The 23,416-nt window shown below is 41.0% G+C and overlaps 1 protein-coding gene across 12 annotated transcripts in view; it reads right to left on the bottom strand.

The window, feature by feature from the left end:
* The window catches only part of DNAH11 (dynein axonemal heavy chain 11), a 296,073-nt gene that overhangs the window by 77,786 nt on the left and 194,871 nt on the right, over positions 1-23,416 (bottom strand). For 10 of the 12 annotated variants that reach the window (XM_030550733.1, XM_030550734.1, XM_030550735.1 and 7 more), the window contains 5 exons: positions 17,764-17,877; positions 16,759-16,902; positions 15,988-16,170; positions 14,964-15,065; positions 892-1,026 (listed from right to left, as the gene is read on the bottom strand). In XM_030550733.1, the coding sequence (XP_030406593.1) occupies positions 892-1,026; positions 14,964-15,065; positions 15,988-16,170; positions 16,759-16,902; positions 17,764-17,877 (678 nt within the window). The remainder of the gene's footprint in view (positions 1-891; positions 1,027-14,963; positions 15,066-15,987; positions 16,171-16,758; positions 16,903-17,763; positions 17,878-23,416) is intronic. The other 2 variants (XM_030550737.1, XM_030550738.1) reach the window with 2 other exon arrangements.

The following is a 23,416-nucleotide window of genomic DNA, read 5'->3' as shown; positions in this document are numbered from 1 at the left end:
ACGATTAATTTTTTGAGTTAATCGCGTAAGTTAACTGCGATTAAATCGAAAGCCCTAAACTGAACTTTACTTAATTTTTAAAAATCCTTTTAGATTTAGAAGAGCATAGGAATATAAGTAGTATAACCATCTTCCATGTATTTATTATGTTCTTATTGTTAATACCAATTTACCAAGGAAGGATGTGTAATAAATCCCACATAGTGTGTCATGGCAGCATTATCTGTGTGAGTAATTAGGGAAGCCATATAGCAGCACTATGTCTTACTTGAATGGCTATATAGAAACTGACCATTAAACAGGTGTCTGTTTCGCTATGATGATATTTGTCTACACATAAAGATAATGGCTACACTGAAATTTAAACTATGTTCTTTAATAAAAATGCATTTAGTTCCTATTAAATATGAATAGCTTTGCAACAGCAATATAAAAAAAATCCAGCTAGTGTATTCTACTTAGTTACAGACTAAGTGCTATGTGGGCGGATGCAATATGACTCAATCCTGACCTAGAGGACTGTTCAGTCTCTCTGCTCATTAACCAGAGGATGCCCATGCTGTCACAATGTGTTCGCAGTTGTGTACGAACGTGGTGACTTAGTTATGGAGACTTTTCTCTGGGGGCCACGTAGTGAGGGGCATGTGATTTAAAAAAAAAACGCATGACACCTCTGATAGTATTCTCAGATTTTGGTCGCCTCTTAACCTAATAGGCAAGGTAAGGTATGTTTGCTTGCTTGTTTTTTACTGAATTGATTTAACTCATCTGTCACCTGGGAATTTAATACTTACGCTCCATAATTTTTTAATGTAATTAAAATAGTTTAAAATATTTGGAATATTTTAATTATTAATTTTGGAAACACCATTAAGAAAAAAATCTACTTGCCTGAAGTCCCTTGACAAGTCTGTTAGCCAGCTCAATTGTTTTGTTGGTTCGGTTCACATCTTCTTGACATCGGACTTTTTTTGTTATTTCTTTTTCAAATGAAGCCGTGAGTCTGCATAGATTGCTATCCAGCTCCTGCACAACAGAGTCAGATATAGGTTTTGTAACCTCAGCCATTTTTTCTGTACTTTGGTAATATTTTACATGTATATAATGACATTCATTCTGAAGGATGTGAAGTCTTTAAAGCAAGAACTGTGTTTTCCTATATGCCTATGGAGCTCCTGGCAGATTTTGTGTGCTGTGTGCGCGCGCACACACACACACATTCCAGAGGGTCTTATTAAGCATATATTGGCAGACATAGTGGAGATCACTAGGTAAGTGAAGAGTACACTGCACCATAGTGATAGGTGGGGTAAATCTGAAGTTACTTTGTTTTAAAAGGAGTCAGGTTTCTGCTTTAATATGAGGAGGATGAGTATTATGGTAAGGCACCAAGACTGGGACCTCATTGTACTAGACACAGTACAAACACATAGCAAGAAATAATCCCTGCTCCAAAGATCTTACAATCTAAACAGACAGCAAAAAGATGAGGGAAAGGAATTGAAATCATCTCCATTTTACAGAAGGACATCAGGGCACAGGGACATCAAGTGACTTGCCCCCATCACACAGGAAGTCTGTAGTGGATGCGGGAAGGGAATGCAGATCTCATGTCCAGTCCAGTGCTTTAATCAAAAGACCATCGTGATTCTTCCTCTCTGCTCATTAATATACATGAGAACCCTAGGTCTCTTCTAATTTGGAAGATTCTATGGTTATCTGAAGAACTAGTAGTATCACAAGAGACTGAAAGGTGAGCAAATGAGAGGGGAAAGGATTTTTAGACAAGAATGTTCAAAACTATTTTTATTCATTCCTCTTTAACTGAAACGTCCGAGAAACACTTGGAGAATTTTTTATTTAATTATTATTATTAAAGATTCATCAGCCCAACTCTTCCACTAAAGCTTAAGAAATCTCTCAATAATCCTTGAAAGTTTCCAACAAATCCAAAAAGCTAGGGAAGACCTGACATTTCCCCTACTTCTACAACCAAAAATTAAAAGCCACCTTCTGTTTATGACTCAGGCTGTGAGTCTTTCACAGAGGTCACGGAGGTCACAGATTCTGTCACTTTTCGGGACCTCAGTGACTTCTGCAGCGGCTAGGGTGACCCCAGGACCAGACACACCGGCTGCTGCTTGGACAGCCCCAGGCAGCTGGTCCCGGGAGCTGCCGTGGAGCAGCGGGTTGGGAGCAGCAGAGGTGCCCCCAGGCTGCCTCTCCTTGGAGGAGAACCAGCAACGGTACCCCAGGCTGTCCCCGCCCAGAGGAGCAACGGCGGCGGCAGGGCCCTGGGCCACCTCCCCCCATCCCCACCCAGGAGCAGCAGCGATGGCCAGAGCATCCCCCTCCCTCACAGAACAGCAACGTCTGCTGGAGCACCCTCCCTCCCACAGCACCTAAGATTTAGTTTGGGGTATTTTTAGTAAAAGTCAGGGAAGTGTCACTGGCCGTGACTTCGTTTATTGCCCGTGACCTGTCCATGACTTTTACTAAAAATACTCATGACTAAATCGTAGCCTTATTTATGACAAAGAATCAAAAAAAGGACACAAACATTCTTCTCCCTTCACAGTCACCTTTAACAATCATTAATAGAAGGTTGGGGAAAAAAATCCAATGTATTTATCATAGAGTTAGTTTCTCCATCTCCCAGGCATCCTCTCCCCTATACTTCCAAAGGGAAATTAATACTTGCTACGATGGCAAAAAAATAAAAAGATAAATGAGTGAAGAAACATGAAAGAAAGATGGCACCAAAGTCAGATGCTTGAGTGGCAGACATGTCATATAAGAGTTAACAAAAAAGGTAACCAGCTTGGAGAGTCATTTTTGCACATGAACATCCAGGTGAGGCATTACAAGAACACAGTAAAAAAGACTTTTGAAAGAAAACAGTTGCAGAGAGGTCTTCTGAAGCCATTTTGCTGTCCCAAAGCGGTTTCAGAAACTGCTTAGGTAACTTCTGCTTTGCACAAAAATATCTCCATCTCAGAGGTACTAGAAGAAGAGCTGCCAAGAATCAAAGAGGACACAGTTCCACAACAGAATGACTTCCCGGGAAGAAAAGTTTTAGACTATAATTACCAAGATCAGTAGTTTGGATAGGCAAATCTACAGGAGCGAAAACAGACAATCAGGAAAATTTCAAAGAATTCAAGCAGTACAATGAGAACAATAAAATGTTGGAAAGAAGGGAACAGCTGGAATGCCAGGTTAGATCCTGATATGTAAGGGCGATTTGTATTGACTGCCTCATTACCCACAAGATTTCTATTTTGTTTATGGAGGTGTTTATGATGATGATGATTTTAGGCCTGGAAGTTAAAGATGACCCCTTTTGTGTGGCAAAATCCTCTGAGGGCTTCCAAAGGGATACTTGAGAAATCTGGAATGTTAACTGTTATCCTATCAGATTTAATGGACTGTGTGTCCTGAATGCAGCAAATAGTAAGAAGAGTCTAACATACAAAGCTAAAAACATTTTTGTTTCATGATTGTAAAGAATGATGGAGATATCTGTATTATCTTTTATGAATACCATATGTATCTCAATGGGCTATAATTTTTTCCCCTACTGTTACTTACGCCTTCTTGTCAGCTGTTGGAAATGGGCCATCCTGAGTATCACTACAAAAGTTTTTTTTTCCCCTGATGATAAAAGTACACCTTAATTGATTACTTTCATTATAGTTAGTATGGCAACACTCATTTTTTCATGTCCTCTGTATATATATCCTCCTACTGTATTTTCCACTCCATGCATCCGATGAAGTGGGTTTTAGCCCATGAAAACTTAAGCTCAAATAACTGTTAGTATCTAAGGTGCCACAAGTATGCTTCGTTCTTTTTGATGATACAGACTAACATGGCTGCTGCTCTGAAATATGTATCTCAGGTTAGCTGCTTGATATTATCCTGCCTGACTGCATACAGTCCAATCAAAGGAGACTGTTAGGGGGGAACAAACAGGAAGCAAAACAATGACAAAGATAAGGTGCCACCAGTTAGAATACAAAGGGTCCTCATGGAAACAATGCAGGAGCTATTTATTGGGGAATGCCCACCCGCCTGGTTCCAGTCAGACCAGATAAATTTTTCCCAAGCCCAGGATTAAAGTGGCACTAAACCATTAAAGACACAATGGCCCAAGGAGACAAAACCGTGTTAAAGTGCTTCAACACAACACAAAGAGTGGAGACTATCTAGAAAAGACATTAAAATGTTTCAATTAGTTAAATTTTCAACTATTATATTATGACATCAGTAGCAGCATCGCATAATATGACATGTCATGAAGAAATATAAAAAGAAAAAAAAGACATGAAATATAAAATTCCAATAATTTTCCAAAACAATTTTTCCAAAATAAATGGTTTTCAGAATGTTCATTTCATGGGAAATTTCAAGACTGTGTGTTTTCATTCTGACATGGAATGAAAACAAAACTTTGAAATGTCAAAATTTCCCACATAACAGAAATTCCATTTCTTAACCAGCTCTAGTGAGGAGTTGCCACTGAGACACAGAGAATGCTGCATGGGCTTTCTCCCCCAAACCTGGAAAGGGGGTCTGGGCTGAAAAGAATTTACCCAAAACTTGCAAGGAAATAAAAAAATAGTTTAGGTATAGCACAAGCATATAGGCATTCTGTAGTTTGTGCTCTGCTTGTTATATCCCTTTGTGCTCTGCTTGTTATATACCTTTGGGTGAATAAATAATGCTTTGTTTGGAACAGTGGTTTTCAACCTTTTTTCATTTGCGGACCCATTACAAATTTTGAATGGAGGTACAGATCCCTTTGGAAATCTTAGACATAGTCTGTTGATTCTCAAGGTTTTGCAGACCACAGGTTGAAAACCTCTGGCTTAGAAGAAGTTCTTGAGTCAGCTGCTGGTTTTAAATCAGCTTTTTAATCAGCTGCTGGTTACAGGCTCCTGGAGGAAGATGGATTACAGGTGCCAAACACAGCTGGGTCTGTCCTGTTATCACAGTTGGTAAACAGAGGAGCTGCAGCCCAGAGATCCACTCTTAGGGTATGTCTACACTACGGGATTATTCCGATTTTACAGAAACCGATTTTGTAAAACAGATTGTATAAAGTCGAGTGCATGCAGCCACACTAAGCACATTAATTCGGCGGTGTGCGTCCATGTACCGAGGTTAGCGTCGATTTCCAGAGCGTTGCACTGTGGGTAGCTATCCTGTAGCTATCCCATAGTTCCCGCAGTCTGTCCCGCCCATTGGAATTCTGGGTTGAGATCCCAATGCAAAAACGGTGTCGCGGGTGATTCTGGGTAAATGTCGTCAGTCATTCTTTCCTCTGGGAAAGCAACGGCAGACAATCATTTTGCACCCTTTTCCCCTGGATTGCCCTGGCAGAGGCCATAGCATGGCAACCATGGAGCCCTTTTTGCCTTTTGTCACTGTCACTATATGTGTACTGGATGCTGCTGACAGACGCGGTACTGCAGTGCTACAGAGCACTACCTTTGCCTTTGCAAGGTAGCAGAGATGGTTACCATCCCTATTGCACCGTCTGCCATGCCATTGTAAATTGGCGACAAGATGACGGTTATCAGTCGTTCTGTACCGTCTGCGGCTGTCATGGGTGCTCCTGGCTGGCCTTGCTGAGGTTGGCTGGCACATGGACAAAAATGGGAATGGCTCCCCGGGTCATTCCCTTCTTTACGTTTTGTCTAAAAATAGAGTCAGTCCTGCCTAGGATATGGGGCAACCATACTAGAGAACCAGAGAGTACAGCCGCTCAGTGTCAGAGCCCCAGATAGCCCACAGAAATGATGAGCTGCATGCCATTCTAGAGGGTGCCCCTGCAACAATCTCACCCATTGCTTCCCTCCTCCCCTAACCCTCCTGGGCTTCCGTGGCAGTGTCCCCCCATTTGAGTGATGAAATAATAAAGAATGCAGGAATAAGAATCACTGACTTTTTAGTGAGATAAAATGAGGGGGCGGAAGCCTCCAGCTGCTATGCTAGTCCAGGCAGGACATTAAAGGGTGGCGAGGGAGAGGAGCCCAGCCTCCTGCTGCTATGATAGTCCAGGCAGTACAGAATCTTTTCTTTAGACATGAAAGTGGGGGGCTGATGGAGCTCAGCCTCCAGTTGCTATGATACAGAATGGCTGGTAACCGTCTTCACCATATGCCGGGGATGACCGGGAGTCATTCCCCTTTTTACCCAGGTGCCCCTGGCCAACCTCACCGAGGCCAGCCAGGAGCACTCACGGGCTGATGATGATGGATAGCAGTCATATTGTACCGTCTGCATCGGGAAGGGGATGCTGGTGTTCAGTGCTGCAGCACCCCGTCTACCAGCAGCATGCAGTAGACATAGGGTGACATTGAAAAAAGGCGAGAAACGTTTCTTTTTTTCCTTTTCTTTCGGGTGAGGGGAAAGGTGTAAATTGACGACATATACCCTGAAACACCCGGGAAAACGTTTTTGACCCTTCACGCACTGGGAGCTCAGCCAAGAATGCAAATACTTTTCGGATACTGCGGGGACTGTGGGATAGCTGGAGTCCTCAGTACCCACTCCCTCCCTCTGTGAGCATCCATTTGATTTTTTGGCTTTCCGTTACGCTTGTCACACAGCATTGTGGGTGTGGCCTCTGTCTATCATAGCCTGGAGATTTTTTCAAATGCTTTGTCATTTCGTCTTCTGTAACGGAGCTCTGATAGAACAGATTTGTCTCCCCATACAGCAATCAGATCCAGTATCTCCCGTATGGTCCCTGCTGGAGCTCTTTTTGGATTTGGGATTGCATCGCCACCCGTGCTCATCAGAGCTCCACACTGGGCAAACAGGAAATGAAATTCAAAAGTTCGCGGAGCTTTTCCTGTCTACCTGGCCAGTGCATCAGAGTTCAGATTGCTTTCCAGAGCGGTCACAATGGTGCACTGTGGGATACCGCCCGGAGGCCAATACCATCGATTTGCGGCGACACTAACCCTAATCTGACATGGCAATATCGATTTCAGCGCTACTCCTCTCGTCGGGGAGGAATACAGAAACCAGTTTAAAGAGCCCTTTATAGCGATATAAAGGGCCTCATTGTGTGGACGAGTGCATGGTTAAATCGGTTTAACACTGCTAAATTCGGTTTAAACACGTAGTGTAGACCAGGCCTTAGAGTGGTAGGACTGTGTGGTTCTACCCAGAAAGGGGTGAAGGTAGTGAAACTTGTCACCAAAGAGGTGCACTTGACAGGAACTAAAAAGGGGTCTAAAGCAGAGCTCATCCCATAACCACCATACTGCGAGGATCTGGGAAGCGAGAATCTAGGTCTATAGGTCCAGGAGCAATTGCCACATCCATGCTGCCACCCAACAGCTCTGGCAGAGCAATGACTGATGGGCTGTGAGCCTTGTGAGGCCAAGCACCACTGGATGTCCTTCCCAGAGAGGCCCTGACGAGAGGAGCCTACCACATTCCCTTATTGGTACACTATTTAAAACATCTGGAGGCTGTCTCTGCATCACGGCAGACCACTGACCTGCTGTGTAGATACACCCAGCCTTGTTACAGTTCTATCTCAATGTTGCTCCTGCCTTCCCTGACTCCAGGTAACCCAGTTCTGGCTCTTGGCTTGTGTATCCTGACTCTCACCACTCTGCTTGGCTGCTCCTGTCCCATTCCTGACAGATTTTGACCAAAGCCCATTTACAGAGGCCAGCAACTGGGAATTTAGCATCATAAAGACAGAACACAGTCAGGAGTTTCCTTCATTTTTTATTTCTGGAGAAGTGCCAATTACAGTATTGCCAACCTCAAAAATTAAAAATCATGAGATTTTCCCCAAACATTCATGCGATTTAAAAACAACAACATTATACTGTGTTTTATTTTGGGTCTGTCTTTTGAACTACCCCTGCCCATCTCTAGTGTGTGTGATACAGTCAGTTAGTGTTTTCCACTCTCTCGCATTTGTTGGGTAAGGAGATTTTTCACCTCCACATTTGCCCATCCCCATCCCTGCAACTAATTCTGCCCCTCAACCTCCAAATCAATCCTGTCCCCACATCAGTTCAGCTTCCCTGACAGCCCCCACTATACATCAGTTCAGCACCCACCCTCCATCTATTCAGCTCCCCAGCCTTCCAGAATGGTGGGGAGCAGCTCTAGGGTTCTTCACCCCTTCTCCTCCTTCCCAGGCCAGGGGACGCAGAAGTAACAGTGCCACCCTGTCCCTGTTGCTCACAGAAGGAGAGAAAAAGAGGAGATGGAGCCATCTTGAACCACTGGATTCTGTAGCTCCCTCCTGTTCCCTCCCTTCCGTCCTAGGAGTATAGATTCAGATTGCAGAGGGGAGGGGAAGGGAGAGAGAGCTCTCTTCCTGCAGCACCTGGGATTGGCTGCCTGCACCATTTACCCACCAGCTGGGGCTAAGCAACCAATCAGAAGGGATTTGCTGCCTGGCAGGGCTCAAATTGGTTAGAAGACTGGAACTTCTCACATTATTGAGAGACCGGACTCCAGCCCCTGCCAAAATCCTGTCACTCGTGAAAAATCACAAGAGTTGGCAATATTTCAATTATACATAAAGGAAAACCCTATATTTTCTTGAACAGAAATCATCAAAGAGTGAAAGCAGTGCCTGTCTCATGGGGAAAGTACTGATGAATCTGGCTAGTGATCTTCCTCTAAGAACAATCTATCTCAATTTTTTGCTTCTATGCCATTTTCTGATCGCGATGCATTTTTAGCTTCATGACCTTCAACATACGTAAAGTAAACTGTTATTATAATATAATACACTTCTTGTCAGCTACACCAATGTTTGTATAACTGTAGTTATACAGAGCTTTTCATCCTAAACCACTTTAAATTCTATGGGATGGTGCACACTCATTTTTAAACACTTATTACTGAGCAAAGCATGTTCTACTACGAATGCTGCCCTGGAATCTCTGTTAGACCACTAATGGCAGCAAGCACTCAGTAGTAAATGCTAGCTGGATTAGGTCCTTAGATTGTAATCTCTTTAAGATAAGAAATGTATTTTACACCATTATAAAGTGATGGATAAATTTGTGGCATTATGCAAACAATTTTAAATATAAATAATAAAAACAACATCTCCCATCCAAATATCAACCTAGCTCGACCCTGCCTAGTCTGAGATCTAATATCGACCGTATAATCTCTGTGTGTGCGTGTGTGTATAAACAATTTACACAAGGATTTTTAGTATATGGTCTTACTGTGGTGCTTCTGGTATAGTATGCTCCCAACACTATTGAAGTAATGGACTACAACGTCTTTACAGTAGGGTTGCTGAGTTCTGCTGGGTCAAATATTTATCTGTTAATTTTTTTTAAAAATTGAATTGTTTTCTATTTATTGTATTTCCTAATATGGGCCCTGATTCCCCAATACATTTACTTCAGAGTATAATACCTAGTATCATAAGTGGCCCGATTATAAATATTGGGAACCGTCACTGAAGTAAGTGTGTGCAGGCTTGGGCATGTGCATGTAAACCCAGCCTTAAAGGTTTTACACTCAGAAGAAATCTGTGTGCTCAGTTTTTCTTTTAGTAATTTTAACCGGTGTTAAAACACAACAAATATTTAAACAATGTACAGCATTTGCACCAGTGGGTATATCTGTCATTTTAAAAAAAGCCACAATAAATCACTATGATATTGTTTGCACTTGACGAGGATTTTAATTTGTCATTTTACAATATATTTTTGAAGGCATTAGAAGTGAAAGGTGAAGCTCATAGTGTCACCTAAGCTGACTATATATTATTGATTAATGACTAACGGCTGCAATGATTATTAATCATTATAGAAAACTGCTATCTACAAAAACTTCTATTTGAAAAATATTTACAAGTTTCTCTGCTGGCCAATAAAGAAGTACTTGGACACATGACAGGGAGCCATTGGAAATCCATGAGTCTAGTCTAGAAACAGAGGTCATTAATGACACTCTGCCTTTAACTCTATTCTTCAAAAGATTGGGATGGGGAAGGGGAGTGCACTGAAGGATAGAGGTCAGTGAATGGATGGACTGATGTTTGGATAGCCGTAGGAAAAATATAAATGCCTACTTCAGTATGATGAATCAAGAGATTCTTGACAGAAAAGTAACTGACCATTCTTATCCCATTTGTTATGCTGCAGTATAGACAGTCAGAATCAGCTCTAACACAAACTAGAACGGTTGTCATGCAGCCGCTGATACAGGATGCTTAGTAGACCCTGTGCCGGTGGAAGATTGGTGTAGTGTAGTTAAACTCCAATACTCACCTTCCTTCCCCCAGTGCATCCCCCCCACACCTCTACAGGCTACCTACCTACACGTTGGGGGGCATAGGAACAGACCAAAGTGTCAGAAGCTCCCTAAAAGTGATGGGGCCAAGGCTCCCTGATGCCCCCTGTTCTGGCACCCCTGGCACAGACCTGAATCCAGCTCATATGCACTAAGCAGGGTTCCCCTACACCGGAGAATTCTCTCTACATTTACAGCTAGACTATGACTCACTTATGCTGCCTGAGTGGCATAAAGGTGATGTAAATTCACAATCTGGCCCCCACCATATCAAAGTCTATCATGTTAGATGTTAAATATTTTGTCAGCAGGTCATGATTAACCCTATAGTTCTACATGACAGCCTGTGTCTCAACTCAGTACAACTCAGGCAGGTGAGTCATCTTGTTCGTTAACATGTGATCTAACACAATATAACTCTTCGAGTGTAGACAAGCCTTGGGGATCCCAGCTAATTTTGAGTATAAAAAGGACAAGAGTTTGGGGGACAGGGTGTGGCAGAGTGGGGGGAGGTCCACAAATTCTAGATCAATTGCAGGTTATTCATCCTAGACTGCATATAGCAACTTGTTTGGGAGAAGAATGCTGCAGTGGGACTAGATGCAGAAGAAAGGAAACTAACCCTGGAAAACTGAGAACAGCCATAAACTGGAGACGGCCTGTGAAATGCTGGGTGATAGCTAGGTCAAAAATGAAGTGCTGGACTTTCTGGAATTGGTAGGTGTATATTCTGTCAAAATAGGAAATATGTATAGGAACTGGTTTGTGCCTTCCATCTGATGACCTCAAATTGATTTATAATCATAGAATCAGAAATGTAGAATGGAAGGGACCTTAAGAAGTCATCTAGCACAGCCCCCGCCCACACAGAGGCATGATCAAGTATACTCTAGACCATCCCTGACAAGTGTTTGTCCAACCTGTTCTTAACCTCATTTGGAAGCCTCCTCTGAGCTTAACTAGCCTTATACTTAAAGTTTTTCCTATCATCTAACCTAATATTTCATAATATTTAACTTAACTGAATTAAGCCTCAGGACATCCCGTAACTTTTATAGGTGGGGAAACTTGACAATCTCTGTGGCTCAAAGTATGTGGCAAAGCTGGAAAGAGAATTCTGACCCGTCTTTATCATAAGACTCTGGTAATAAAATAAGATTAATTTGTCTGTAGTTGAAGCTCCTAGAATATAACTTTTACTACATGGAGATTTATTTCCCCAGCTTTCTGTACAGAAGTGGTTTTAACTAGGGCTGTCAATTAATTGCAATTAACTCACACAATTAACTCAAAAGATTTATCACGATTAATTGCCTTATGACATTAGAATACCAATAGATATTTATTAAATATTTTTGAATGTTTTTCTACATTTTCAATATTGATTTCAATTACCACACAGACTACAAAGTGCACAGCGCACACTTTATGATTATTTTTATTACAAATATATGCAGTGTAAAAATGATAAAAAAATAGTATTTTTCAATTCACCTCATACAAGTACTGAAGTGCAATCTCTTTATCATGAAAGTGTAACTTAAAATGCAGATTTTTTGGTTTTAACTGCATTCAAAAAACAAAACAGTGTAAAACTTTAGAGCCTACAAGTCCACTCAGTTCTACTTCTTATTCTGCCAACCACTAAGACAAACAAGTTTGTTTGCATTGACGGGAGATACTGCTGCATGCTTCTTATTTACAATGTCACTGAAAGTGAGAACAGGCATTCACATGGCTTTTTTGTAGCTAGTGTTGCAAGATATTTACCTCCCAGATATGTTCAACATTCGTACGCCCTTTCATGTTTCAGCCACCATTCTAGAGGACATGCTTCCATGCTGATGATGCTTGTTAAAAAAATATTTCATCAATTAAATTTGTGACTGTACTTCTTGGGGGGAGAATTGTATGCCTCCTGCTCTGTTTTACCCACCTTATGCATATATTTCATATTATAGCAGTCTCAGACAATGACCCAGCACATGTTCATTTTAAGAACACTTTCACAGCAGATTTGACAAAATGCAAAGAAGGTACCGATGTGAGATTTCTAAAAATAGCTACAGCACTCAACCCAAGATTTAAGAATCTGAAGTGCCATCCAAAATCTGAGAGGGACAAGGTGTGGAGCATGGTTTTGAAGTCTTAAAAAGAGCAACACACAGATGTGGAAACTACAGAACTCAAACCACCAAAATAGAAAATCAACCTTCTGCTGGTGGCATCTGACTCAGATGATGAAAATGAACATGTGTCAGTCCATACTGCTTTGGATCGTTATCAAGCAGAACCCATCATCAGCAAGGAAGCATGTCCTCTGGAACGGTGGTTGAAGCATGAAGGGACATTTAGTGCATCTGGCATGTAAATATCTTGCAATGCCAGCTACAACAGAGCCACGTGAATGCCTGTTCTCACTTTCAGGTGAAATTGTAAACAAGAAGCAGGTAGCATTATCTCCTGCAAATTGTGACCAACCTTGTTTGTCTGAGTGATTGGCTGACCAAGAAGTAGGACTGAGTGGACTTGTGGGCTCTAAAGTTTCACATTGTTTTATTTCTGAATGCAGTTATTTTTGTACATAATTCTACATTTGTAAATTCAACTTTCATGATCAAGAGATTGCATTACAGTACTTATATGAGGTGAACTGAACTTTTGTTTTTGTTTTTACAGTGTAAATAACTGTAATAAAAAATAAATATCAAGTGAGCACTGTACACTTTGTATTCTGTATAGTAATTGAAATTAATATATTTGAAAGTGTAGTAAAGATACAAAAATATTTAAAATAAATGGTATTCTATTGAAAACAACAAGTAGTCCTTGTGGCACCTTTGTATTTATTTGTTAGACTCTAAGGTGCCATAAGGACTCCTCATTGTTTTTGCTGATACAGACTAACACAGCTACCACTCTGAAACCTGATATTCTATTGTTGTTTAACAGCGCGATTAATCATGATTAATTTTTCTAATTGACAGACCAAGTTTTAACTATATTTTTTAAAAGAAATTGTTATTTTTATCTAGTTGACAATCCTGGAAAAGTGTTTTTATATGTTTCTTGGTGATTTAGACTGCAGTGTTAAAATGACTTCAATCTTTTAAGCCTTATATAATACTATCAGATAAACACAAAGATTTAATTAAAATGTTTCAGTAACAGATATTATTACCTTTAAATGGACAATTCAAATACATTGCAGTAACTGCCAAGCAGGGCCAGCTCCATCGTTTTTGCTGCCCCAAATGCCACCCCCCACAAAAAAAAAAGGCCGCAATCGGCAACAGCTCTACTGCCGCTGCTTCATTCTTCAGTGGCAATTCAGTGGCAGGTCCTTCCCTCTGAGATGGACTGAGGGACATGCTGCCGAATTGCTGTGCTGGTGCCTGGAATCGGCCCTACTCTCAAGTGGTATCTTTCCTTTATCTAGTGTTGCATTACAATAAGTGAATTATTATGAGCCCATTTCAAAATCTGATAATGCCATATCGCTTCAGGATGCCTTTTTGAGAGTATTTGTAATTTATACAAATGAGCTACTTAAGTCAGATTACTCATGTAAAACAGCAAAACACATTGGGAAGGAGTCCCCTTTCCCTATAGTTTGCTGAAAAAGATAAGGTATTTGGATAAACACTGGCCTATGAACAAACCACCCCATAATAGAAGCCGAGGGGATCCAAGATGTGGGCTGCAAGAAGCAAACATGGAGTTCTCCAGCTCAACAGAAGATCTTGCAGTACTAATGATTCCCTTATTCTAAGGGAATTGCCACATTAAATCAAACCAATGGTCCATCTAGTTCAGCATCCTGTCACTGAATGAGTCACAGGAAGGTAAGAAACTCCTTAGTTTCTTATGGGATACCCTGCCCCCAAAGAAAGTTTCTTACTAATTCTCAATAATTCAAGGTTGCATTAAGGCCTGAAGCAGAGAGGATTATTTCTCTTGCAAAACTCTTGTTAACTTCTAATATTTATTATAAAAACTCTGGATATTCTTGTTAACCATACAAAGGTCTAAATCCTCTTTGAATCCTGCTCAGCTCTTGAACTTAATGATATGCACTAGCTCAACCACAAGATATAGAACTGACACAAAAATTAACAGGTGAAATACAATGGCCTGTATTATGCAGGAAATTAGACTAGATCATCATTACAATCTTTATGTAATTAATGCCAGGCATAAATGCAGGTGGGCATGAGCTTCCAGTGCCCATTCTGGAAGTTATTCCTATGCACCAACAAGTCAACAACCACATAACGACTGATTCTGCAGGGATATACAGCTCATACAAATCATTCTGTTATTTATATCCATTGCCACTTTTGTTTATTAAATCTATTGGTTATATATAGCTGAATGGCTTTGGGGAAATTCTGTAATTTCTTGTTAATGGCCTAATGTGCTCCAACTGAAAATGCAGGATGCCCTTCAGTAGGTTTCTAGGAAAAGTAGTAATAAAGCTTAATACAACCATATCTTTGACACTAAAACAAAGACTTTATGGCTTTTCAGAGCTGGGGAGTAATAAAACCAGTTATCTTTGTGGACAGAGTCAGTGCCTTGCCATAGAGATAGACACAAGCCAATGAAATAAGCTCAAGATCCTGGAAGAGGACTATCGTCGTTCAGACAGTACTTACAATAAGCTTTTTCCTAATTGCTCCTAGCTTTTCAGTGGCTGCTGCTAGTTCGGCATTTGCCTGGGCTAATGCATGACGTTTTGGCTCCACATCACAATACACCTTGAGAAATAGAGAGAGTATAGTTTTATTAGGACAAAAAGTAGGCCTTGTATTCATCCACAAAAACTGCAAATGATGAAAGAGCTTCTAATCTGTACAATGAACCAGTAAGTCACAGGTCGCATACATTTGCTTTACCTTTTGTATATGGTAGTGAAATACATACAAACCTACATTAAATACATAACTATAGCTATACGCATATACTACTTGCTTTCTAGGAGAGGAGTCATCCCTTGTAGTTCTGACAGTAGCTTATTTAAGGCTATCTTAAACAGAAATGAATGCTGCCCACTCATACCAAACACTTCCAACTTTTGTTTCCTTAGCACAGAAAGTAGGGGTCGGAGTTAATTTGGGAAAACAAGTCTGCTGTGCAAATCTAATCAATTCACACATGGAATGATTTTTTGAGGCTCAGAATTAAAAGGGAAAAGTGTGCATTTAATTTAAATAGTACATTGTAATCAAGTAGATTTTTTAATATTCACAGTTAAATGACATCCAGCCATCATATTGTAATGGGCTCACTAGTTTGCATATATACCACTGGCATCTACTGGAGAATCAGAATTGCTCAACTGTGTCTCAAACTGCCTGCCATGTAGACAGCTAGCTGACATTTTCCTTTAGATTAAGTGGAAGGGGGATGTGTATCTGGAGAAAAAGGATATACGATCTGTCCTCACTGTTGCATCATAATGACAATTACAAACCCCAATGGCCACAAATTTGTTATTTAAAAATGAAGTTTTCAAGCCTTAGCACTGTTTTCCATTTAACCTCCATCTGCATTTAATCTTGTATCTTCACTAAAAATAATACACTGAGTCTGCTGAAATAGTCACAAGCATCTATTGTAGTATCCTTCCAAACTCACCTACTTGTCCAGTCAGAGACCAAATATTTTGATACACAGTACCTCATAGAATTTTACTATGTTGATAACCCAGGCACAGAGACCAGCTGCTGCAAAGGATTTTGTGCGGACCAAATTTGGGTTGAATTCTGGATTTTTCAAGTAATGTTCTTTGACCACTTTCAGACAGTTCTCAGGAATATGCTCCTTATCATAACTAATTAAAGCTTGTAGGAAGTCATCAACCTGCAAGAATAAGAGGCCTAATGTACTCAATCCATTCACACTGCAGAGAACATTCCAGATCATGTTAACTCCTGCTTCATGACCTTAAAATATAAAAGCAAAATCGGCACTCTGCATTTACTTTGTTTTTGGAGATTGCACTGAGCACTAAAAGAATACAAATTTGAAAGAAAAAAAAAGGTGTGGCCTAAAGCACATCTTCACAGGAATCATTCATTTACAAAACCCCTCCCATCACACCCCCTCAAAAAACCCCAACTGCTCGAGTTGCTTTTTGAAATTAATTTGGGAAATTGTCTAATATCAGGTAAAAACATATATACAATTTTCTCTCTCTTATACTTGACTGCTCTCAGTTTTGCAAATAATGAGTAACTCCCAGCTGATGCTCATCTTGACTTCAATATGCCACTGAAGCCACAGGGAGACATGCTTTATAACAATATGACATACAGTTCCTTCAATTAAGTCTGTAAGAACGTAATATTACACTTGACTCAAAACTACCCTGGACTGTAATATTTAATTAACTAGCCCTACTCTTACCCATCACACATAGCCAACAGATGATTTCCCACTGTCCAGTACCTTTCCCATGAAAACTTTAGCAGCTTTCCAACTTCGGTCTTTGGGTACTTTGCCTTTATAAGCCAATAATACCATGACTGCAGCAGTAACATTTGTTACTGCGATCGGTGGGTTGGGGAAGGCTTTCAATTCAGTGAGATTAACCTGAACAGCAATCACAAAAAAAATCAGCAGAAAGCTGCCAAACATAGAGTTAGCTATCTACAAAGCGAGAGATGTCTACAGAGAAATAATGCAATTGCTGGTGCAGCAGAAGAACAGCAGAATCATTCTGATTAAGAGATTAGGAATGCACAGCTGTACTCTTTGATGACTCTTGGTTGCTTGTGATCCCGTTGGTCATTATTTCATATAATAAGTAGAGCTGCAACTACCTGCATGATAGTTAAAGGAAGCCATCACTGTCCAGGAGCACTAAAACAAACAAGCAATGTTCTGTATGGATTCTTTATACACAATTTTCTACAGTGAAAAGTGCAAAAGCCATTTTTTCATGCAAGTTTCCTGATGGACTTGAACCCAAATCAACTAATTATTCTTGTTGCAGTCAATATTATATTTAATATAGATTATTTGATGCGACTTGACTTTATCGTCAGTGAAATAAATCACAGTAAAATAACCTATACACTTGTACCATACTGTAGTGCTACTACTTTCAATAACAGTAGGTAAAATAATCTATACACATCATACTATTTTGTCAGTTTCTTCTGGACACATGCACTTCTTCCCCCTGTCCCGCATACACACATAGCAGATCCTATGTCACAGTGATGCTTCCAATCAGCCAGAGCTCAAGAGGTTCAAGGTGCTCCTTCATACTAATTATGCAGCTTCTACAAAATTCCCAGGGGCTGCCAGTTTAGGGAGATGGGAGAACAAGCTCGTTCCTGATCTTTTATTGATCAGTACAGCAACAAGCCCAATGGGCTGAGCCATACATAACTTATTAAAATCCTTCAAAGGAAGTTCCTCACAGCCATTAAACTGCCTGATTCTTACCTTATTAAGTGTATTTAAAGCTGCTGTAGCAGCCACTAGAGCAGGTTCAGCTTTCACCAGGTCATCTTCACATTCTCTCTGCTTCAGAGATACTTCTGTTTGGATTGCCACTACCTATTCAAACAAAGAATCTTAAGAGTTTACCCTGAGACCTAATTTTCCACATATACAGTCAGAGCTGCTTAAGCTGCAGACAGATCTTTTTCTTAGTGTCTGGGTATGCAAGCAATATATAGTAAATAGTAATCTCTCTTACATTAGGCACTGTCACATAAACTGTGGCAAATCCTATGCTCCTATCATGAGAACCAAAAAATCTCCCGACATACAATGATCCCAAGAAAGAGACAATGGGTCAGATCTCCAGCTGTGACTGAGCTCTGCAAAGTTAAAGCTCCGCAGGGCAGGTGACTTACAACCCCAGGCTTATAGGGAGACCACTATTGCAGGCTCCTCTTCCTGCAGACCACTGCATCCAGACAAAGCATAAACCCCCTTACTTCTGATAAAGAGTTCAGAGTGCCACATTCCTTTCATCCTAGCTGCTCTTTGCTGTCCTAAATCATGAAGTTGCTCCCTTTTGCTGTTCTATCCTTTTTAAAGCAGAAACATGGAAGAAGATGGAGGATACCCTCTGAAATTCTTTGAGGGAAAAACACATTGATATCAAGAATACAGGCAAAATAGTGAGTAGGCAAATGGAGGAGCTAGAAAATGGCAGAAAAATTGCCACATTTGTCGATCTCAGACAGATTTATCTGGCATCATGACAAAAAAAAGTTAAGTTATGCTATCATTTGCCCAGTTATGTAATCACAATATACCCTGGTCAGGGTCATAACTAAACACTCTGATAGTGTAAACGATGATGATGGAAACTGACAATTTTATAACTAAATATAAAATAAAAAATGTATGCCAGGCTTAAATTTGGTGAATATGTTTTATTCTTGGAATATATATTTTTTAATTGGTTTTGATTGTATTAATACATCAGGTAAGAAAATAGACATTTAGACCACTTTGGGATTTTGTAATTGTGTAATTGAAAAACAGAATGAATTTTAAAAAATGGAAATTTGCCCAGAACTTCTGGTTTATGACATTGTTTTTGTACTGTGGAAATAAATTAAGCTTTCTGATAACTTAATGGTGTCAGCTCTATTTTAATAATACCCACTAATTAAATAAACATGCATTTTAAAAGCCATTTCAGAACAGCTACAAGGCACTTTGTAAGGGAGAACTTGTATACCAGTGGCTAAATTACCACCTACACAGAGCAATTACTCATATCCTGAAACCACCCTGGAAATACACTGCAAAATTTGTTACCTGATCATATCCTTTCTAGATATGGCCTCTTTGCCATTTGAAGACATTTGGATTGCTATTCGCTTCCTGCAAATATCATAGGCAGCTCAGATTTGTCCATGAGGCTCCACACCTTGAACACACTCCTCCTGCTCTCATTCCAGAAGTGTATAATAAATGTGGCTGAATAAAGTGCCACTCAATGAACTTTTATTTTTAATCTGCTAGTAAAAATTTAGTGCTTCATTACAATTGCGGAAGCACTCATCTGGAGTGAAAGTGGAAGGGTCATGGCTCTTTCTCAGAGCCTCATGGACAAGTATGAGAGGCCTCCAACATCTGTAGAATGAGGAAATTGAAAATAGTATAATTAAGTTATTTAGGTGCCATGGCTTGGAGCACTTTCCACTCAAGGAATTTTCCTTCTGTAGAAAAATGAAGGCAAACTCAACAGCACTCTTTAAAAACAGTGTTGTTGGGAGTGACTACATAGCAGCTTTACAGAATTTCAATTCAATTCAGTGAGACTTTATTGGCATGACAACTCACACAAATATTGCCAAAGGAGGAGAGGCAAGAAGAGGCAGATCTTCCTCAATGGTTGACTCCCTTTCTGCCCAGGATGCTGCCATCAAGAATGTTGAATGGGCACTGATCCCCTTGGGATTGGTTTGATGTCTGGTGATGGAGGAGCTTTCAGGCCCAGACATTTAGGGTGAAAGAAATGAACAGACAGCAGAACAAATCAGTTCCTACGGTAAAACTGAACTACTCTTTCATACAGGTGTAGAGGCTTTGGGAAAAACAAAGGAAGAACAATTTTCTGTGATGTATGGAAAGAAGAGTTTATCTTGGTAACAAATGATTCAGTAGTATGAAAAATGACTTATGGAAGATGTAGTAAGAGCAGAGGCTTCAGACTTTTCTGATATGACAGTGATCAAGAAGCATGACTGCATGGAAATAAAATGCAGGGACTTAGATGCCATCTGTTTGACTGGATCATGAGAGCCTACAGAATTATGGGAAGATCCCAGGTAGGAAAAGGCAGATCTGACTGCTAGTTTTGGTAGACATGCTCCCCTAAAGAGCCTGACTACCATTGGGTGATCCACCAGAGACATGGAAGAGCCTGTGTTTATAACACTATTTAGTGCTGAGACATGAGATATAATGGTAGGAGGTCTTTGGCCCAAGTTTAGGCCATCTTGCAACACATCCGGAAGAGCTAGGATGATTAGTTTCCTGGAGTTGTCTTTCTAGCCTGATGTCAGTAGAATTTTGCCCAAATTCTTGTGTAGGCTAAGAGGGTGGAAGGCCTGTGGGATGCTAAGATAGTCTATTTTTGTGGGTCATCTAAGCTAGCCAAGCTGTCACACTCCAAAATCAGGACCTGGCTAAAGGACAGGAGATCCTGTCAGGTGGGAGACTGCCTAGAAACAGTTCTCAGTACCATGGCCTTCTTCTATACTTTCCTCTTTTTTCACCTTCTGAGTGACTCTTCCTAGCAGAAGGGCAGGGAAAGCAGAGAGCCAAAACAGATCTGAGTCAGAGTGTCCAGTGAGGTGCGGTCTTCTTCTCAAGTGAACAAGAGTTTCACCTTTGCATTTTGATTGTATGCAAACAGATCTCCCTGGAGATAGCCTGGGGTACTGGAAATCAACTATAATAGTTCTAGGTTTAGGGAGCATTCCATGTAGTCTCTCTGCTGATAGCTTAGACAGCCTGCTTTTGTGTTCAGCATCCCTCTTATGTAAATCACTCTGATGCAGCTAGGGGTGGCCTTCTGCCCAAGAGACAATCTGTCCCACTTCAGCAAATACGCTTGAGTTTCTTGTCCCCACCTCACATTGTATAGGAATCAGGTACTATCCCTTTAAATAATTTGGGAGCCCTCAAGTAGGCCTCCCTATCTTCTGTTCTGAAGGCATTCAGAAGCCTGGTAGAGCAACAGCAAACATAAGTAGCTAGAGAAGTCTTGTGTTTTTGTATATAGTTAATAAATACCATTATTTGGAATCCAGTTGTGCCCATGTGGTTTCCTCATATTCCTCCTGTTGTGTAGAGGGAAAGGACAACACTTCTTGTCCATTTATATATAGAACAGTCATCATATTGTTGTGCTCCTTTTTCAGGGGTTCCTGGAAGTCCCAAAGAGCCAGCCTGAATTGTTCTTGATCAGTGAGGATGGTCTGATTTGTGTAGTACCAACAACCTTGCAGAGGTTTCTCTGGAAAAGTCTTGGCTGGTGCTGGGTAAGCCCAGAGGTCTTAAACATTGTCCTGTCTGAGTCCCTTTTCCTGGCCAAGTGAGGGCCCCTGAGCTGTGAGAGATTGTGGGAGAGCTCCTAGTCTTTGCCTCATGATACAGTTTCCTTAGACATGGGAGCACCTCATGGCCTATCTACTCAGTTTGACCATCTCTGCCATGTGCGAGAAGAGGGGAATAGAGGGAGGGGACTGATTCAGGGAAATGATCTCTGAAAAACTGTCATTCTGTAGATGAAAGATTGATTGGGGGCAGGTTGAAAAGGATAATTTTGCACACCGCTGCCCCCTGAAATTTAAAACTAGAGTGGTGACAGATAAGCGAGGAGTGCCGAGCTTCTGCTCAGTCTGCATGATGGAAAGTGGAGAGTTTGGAGAGAGGGTAGGAGAGACCTGGCCATACTGTGACACAGAAAAGCCATTGGTGCCAATTGGCAAAGGGTTCACTGCAACTCCTGTCTCAGTCCTGACAAACTCACTATACCTAATAAATTGCTTTCATGGTATTTATCCATAAAAGATAGCATGTGAGATCCCTACTGAAAGTGTGTATCTTATTGATACCCATAACCATTGTGAGATGTGGGTATGGTGATATTTAAGGAGTAATGTCACTACATTGAAAATCATGCTCTTATGGTCTTGGAGCGAAAATGAGTCACCAGAGAAGCATATGTCTCAGCAGAGGCCCATTCAAGTTGGAAGGTGTTGTCACCCTGCACAGGCTAGCCAAATATGTAATGTGTTGCTCTGTAGTCCTCCATTGCAACAATCCAAAGAAGCCAATAGAAAACAAACTACAAACATTGAAACCAGCTGGAAGTGGAAAGGAAGGATATGACAACAAAGGGGTCACCCTGTCTGTGAATAAAGGCAACAGACTGATTCAATATATCAACAGGATGGAGAAAAATACTCTGGATCCATTCTCTGAGGAGCAGAAATGCTTCATGAAAGATTGGGTCCTGGCTTCTTGGGGCTAGTGAGTGCTACAAAAGACTGAACATTGGGGGTGAGAATCTGCTTTATTAGCTAGGAAAGGTAACTATCAATAAGTGCAGGCCCTAGTTCATGTTTTATGGTTTTGTTTTATATGTAACTGTTTGTTCTCCCTGGTTTCTATGTGAATCTCTTTTTTTCTTAAATAAATTTCTCTTTGATTTATTATAACCGAACTCAAATGCTGCATGTGATGCAAGGGTGGTGTTCTAAGGCAAAACTAGGGTACACCATTCCTTTGGAAATGGAGGATCTGGGATTTCTGTGGGCATCCAGTGATCAGGGGCTGAACATCACAGGGGGACACTTTGAATGGACTTAAGGCCTGGAGTGCAGCTATTTTCAACTGGCAGGGCTGGTGTAGCCTAGAAAAGAGTGTTTGAGCAGCTGACAGGCTGATTGTGTCAGGGCGTTAACACCCAGCTGGCACAGGCAAGGCTTCTTTGCACTGCAGGCAGGTGGCAACAAAGTGATTCGCAGTCCTGAGTGCCCCGAGCACCATCTCACCTACCCCAGAGCAAAGAACAAATTTCAGAAACAAATATGACCATCAAAAATAGCCCAGGCCACCAATAATTTCCCCTTCTAGATGCTGTGGGACAGTCACTTGCACAAGTACCACCCCAGTGTCTCCCCGGTGACCACAGAACTCCTGCTTGACTATCAGACATCTAATATGTGGGTTGAATTATTTGAGACCTGGCCAATAAGAGGTCTGTCTTGGCTCCTTACAAGCTCAGGGTTACTCCACCGGTCTGGTCTCATACAGTCTGGCTTCATCCAAGTCTGAACCTGCCAAATTCTTCCACACTAGACTATTCTGATCCCTCAAAATATATTTTAAGCTTCTTGGAGAACCTACGTACTTGAGTAGATAACCTGGTGCAGGTGAGGGTTGGCTGGGAATCCTGGTTTAGCTGGGCCCTTTGGTGCAGCTAACTCTTTGAATTTCAGCAGGCCCCATCACTCCTTGGGAGTAGCAGAAGTATATTCCAAGTTACCCCTGTGATATCAGAATTCCCCTGCTCCCCAGCAGCACAACAGATCTTCTCATTCTCTTAGCTCCCACACCA

This window comes from Gopherus evgoodei, chromosome 2 (assembly GCF_007399415.2).
Source record: "Gopherus evgoodei ecotype Sinaloan lineage chromosome 2, rGopEvg1_v1.p, whole genome shotgun sequence".
NCBI lineage: Eukaryota > Metazoa > Chordata > Testudines > Testudinidae > Gopherus > Gopherus evgoodei.
Note: the sequence above shows the minus strand (reverse complement) of the source record. Positions and strands in the feature narration are given on the sequence as shown.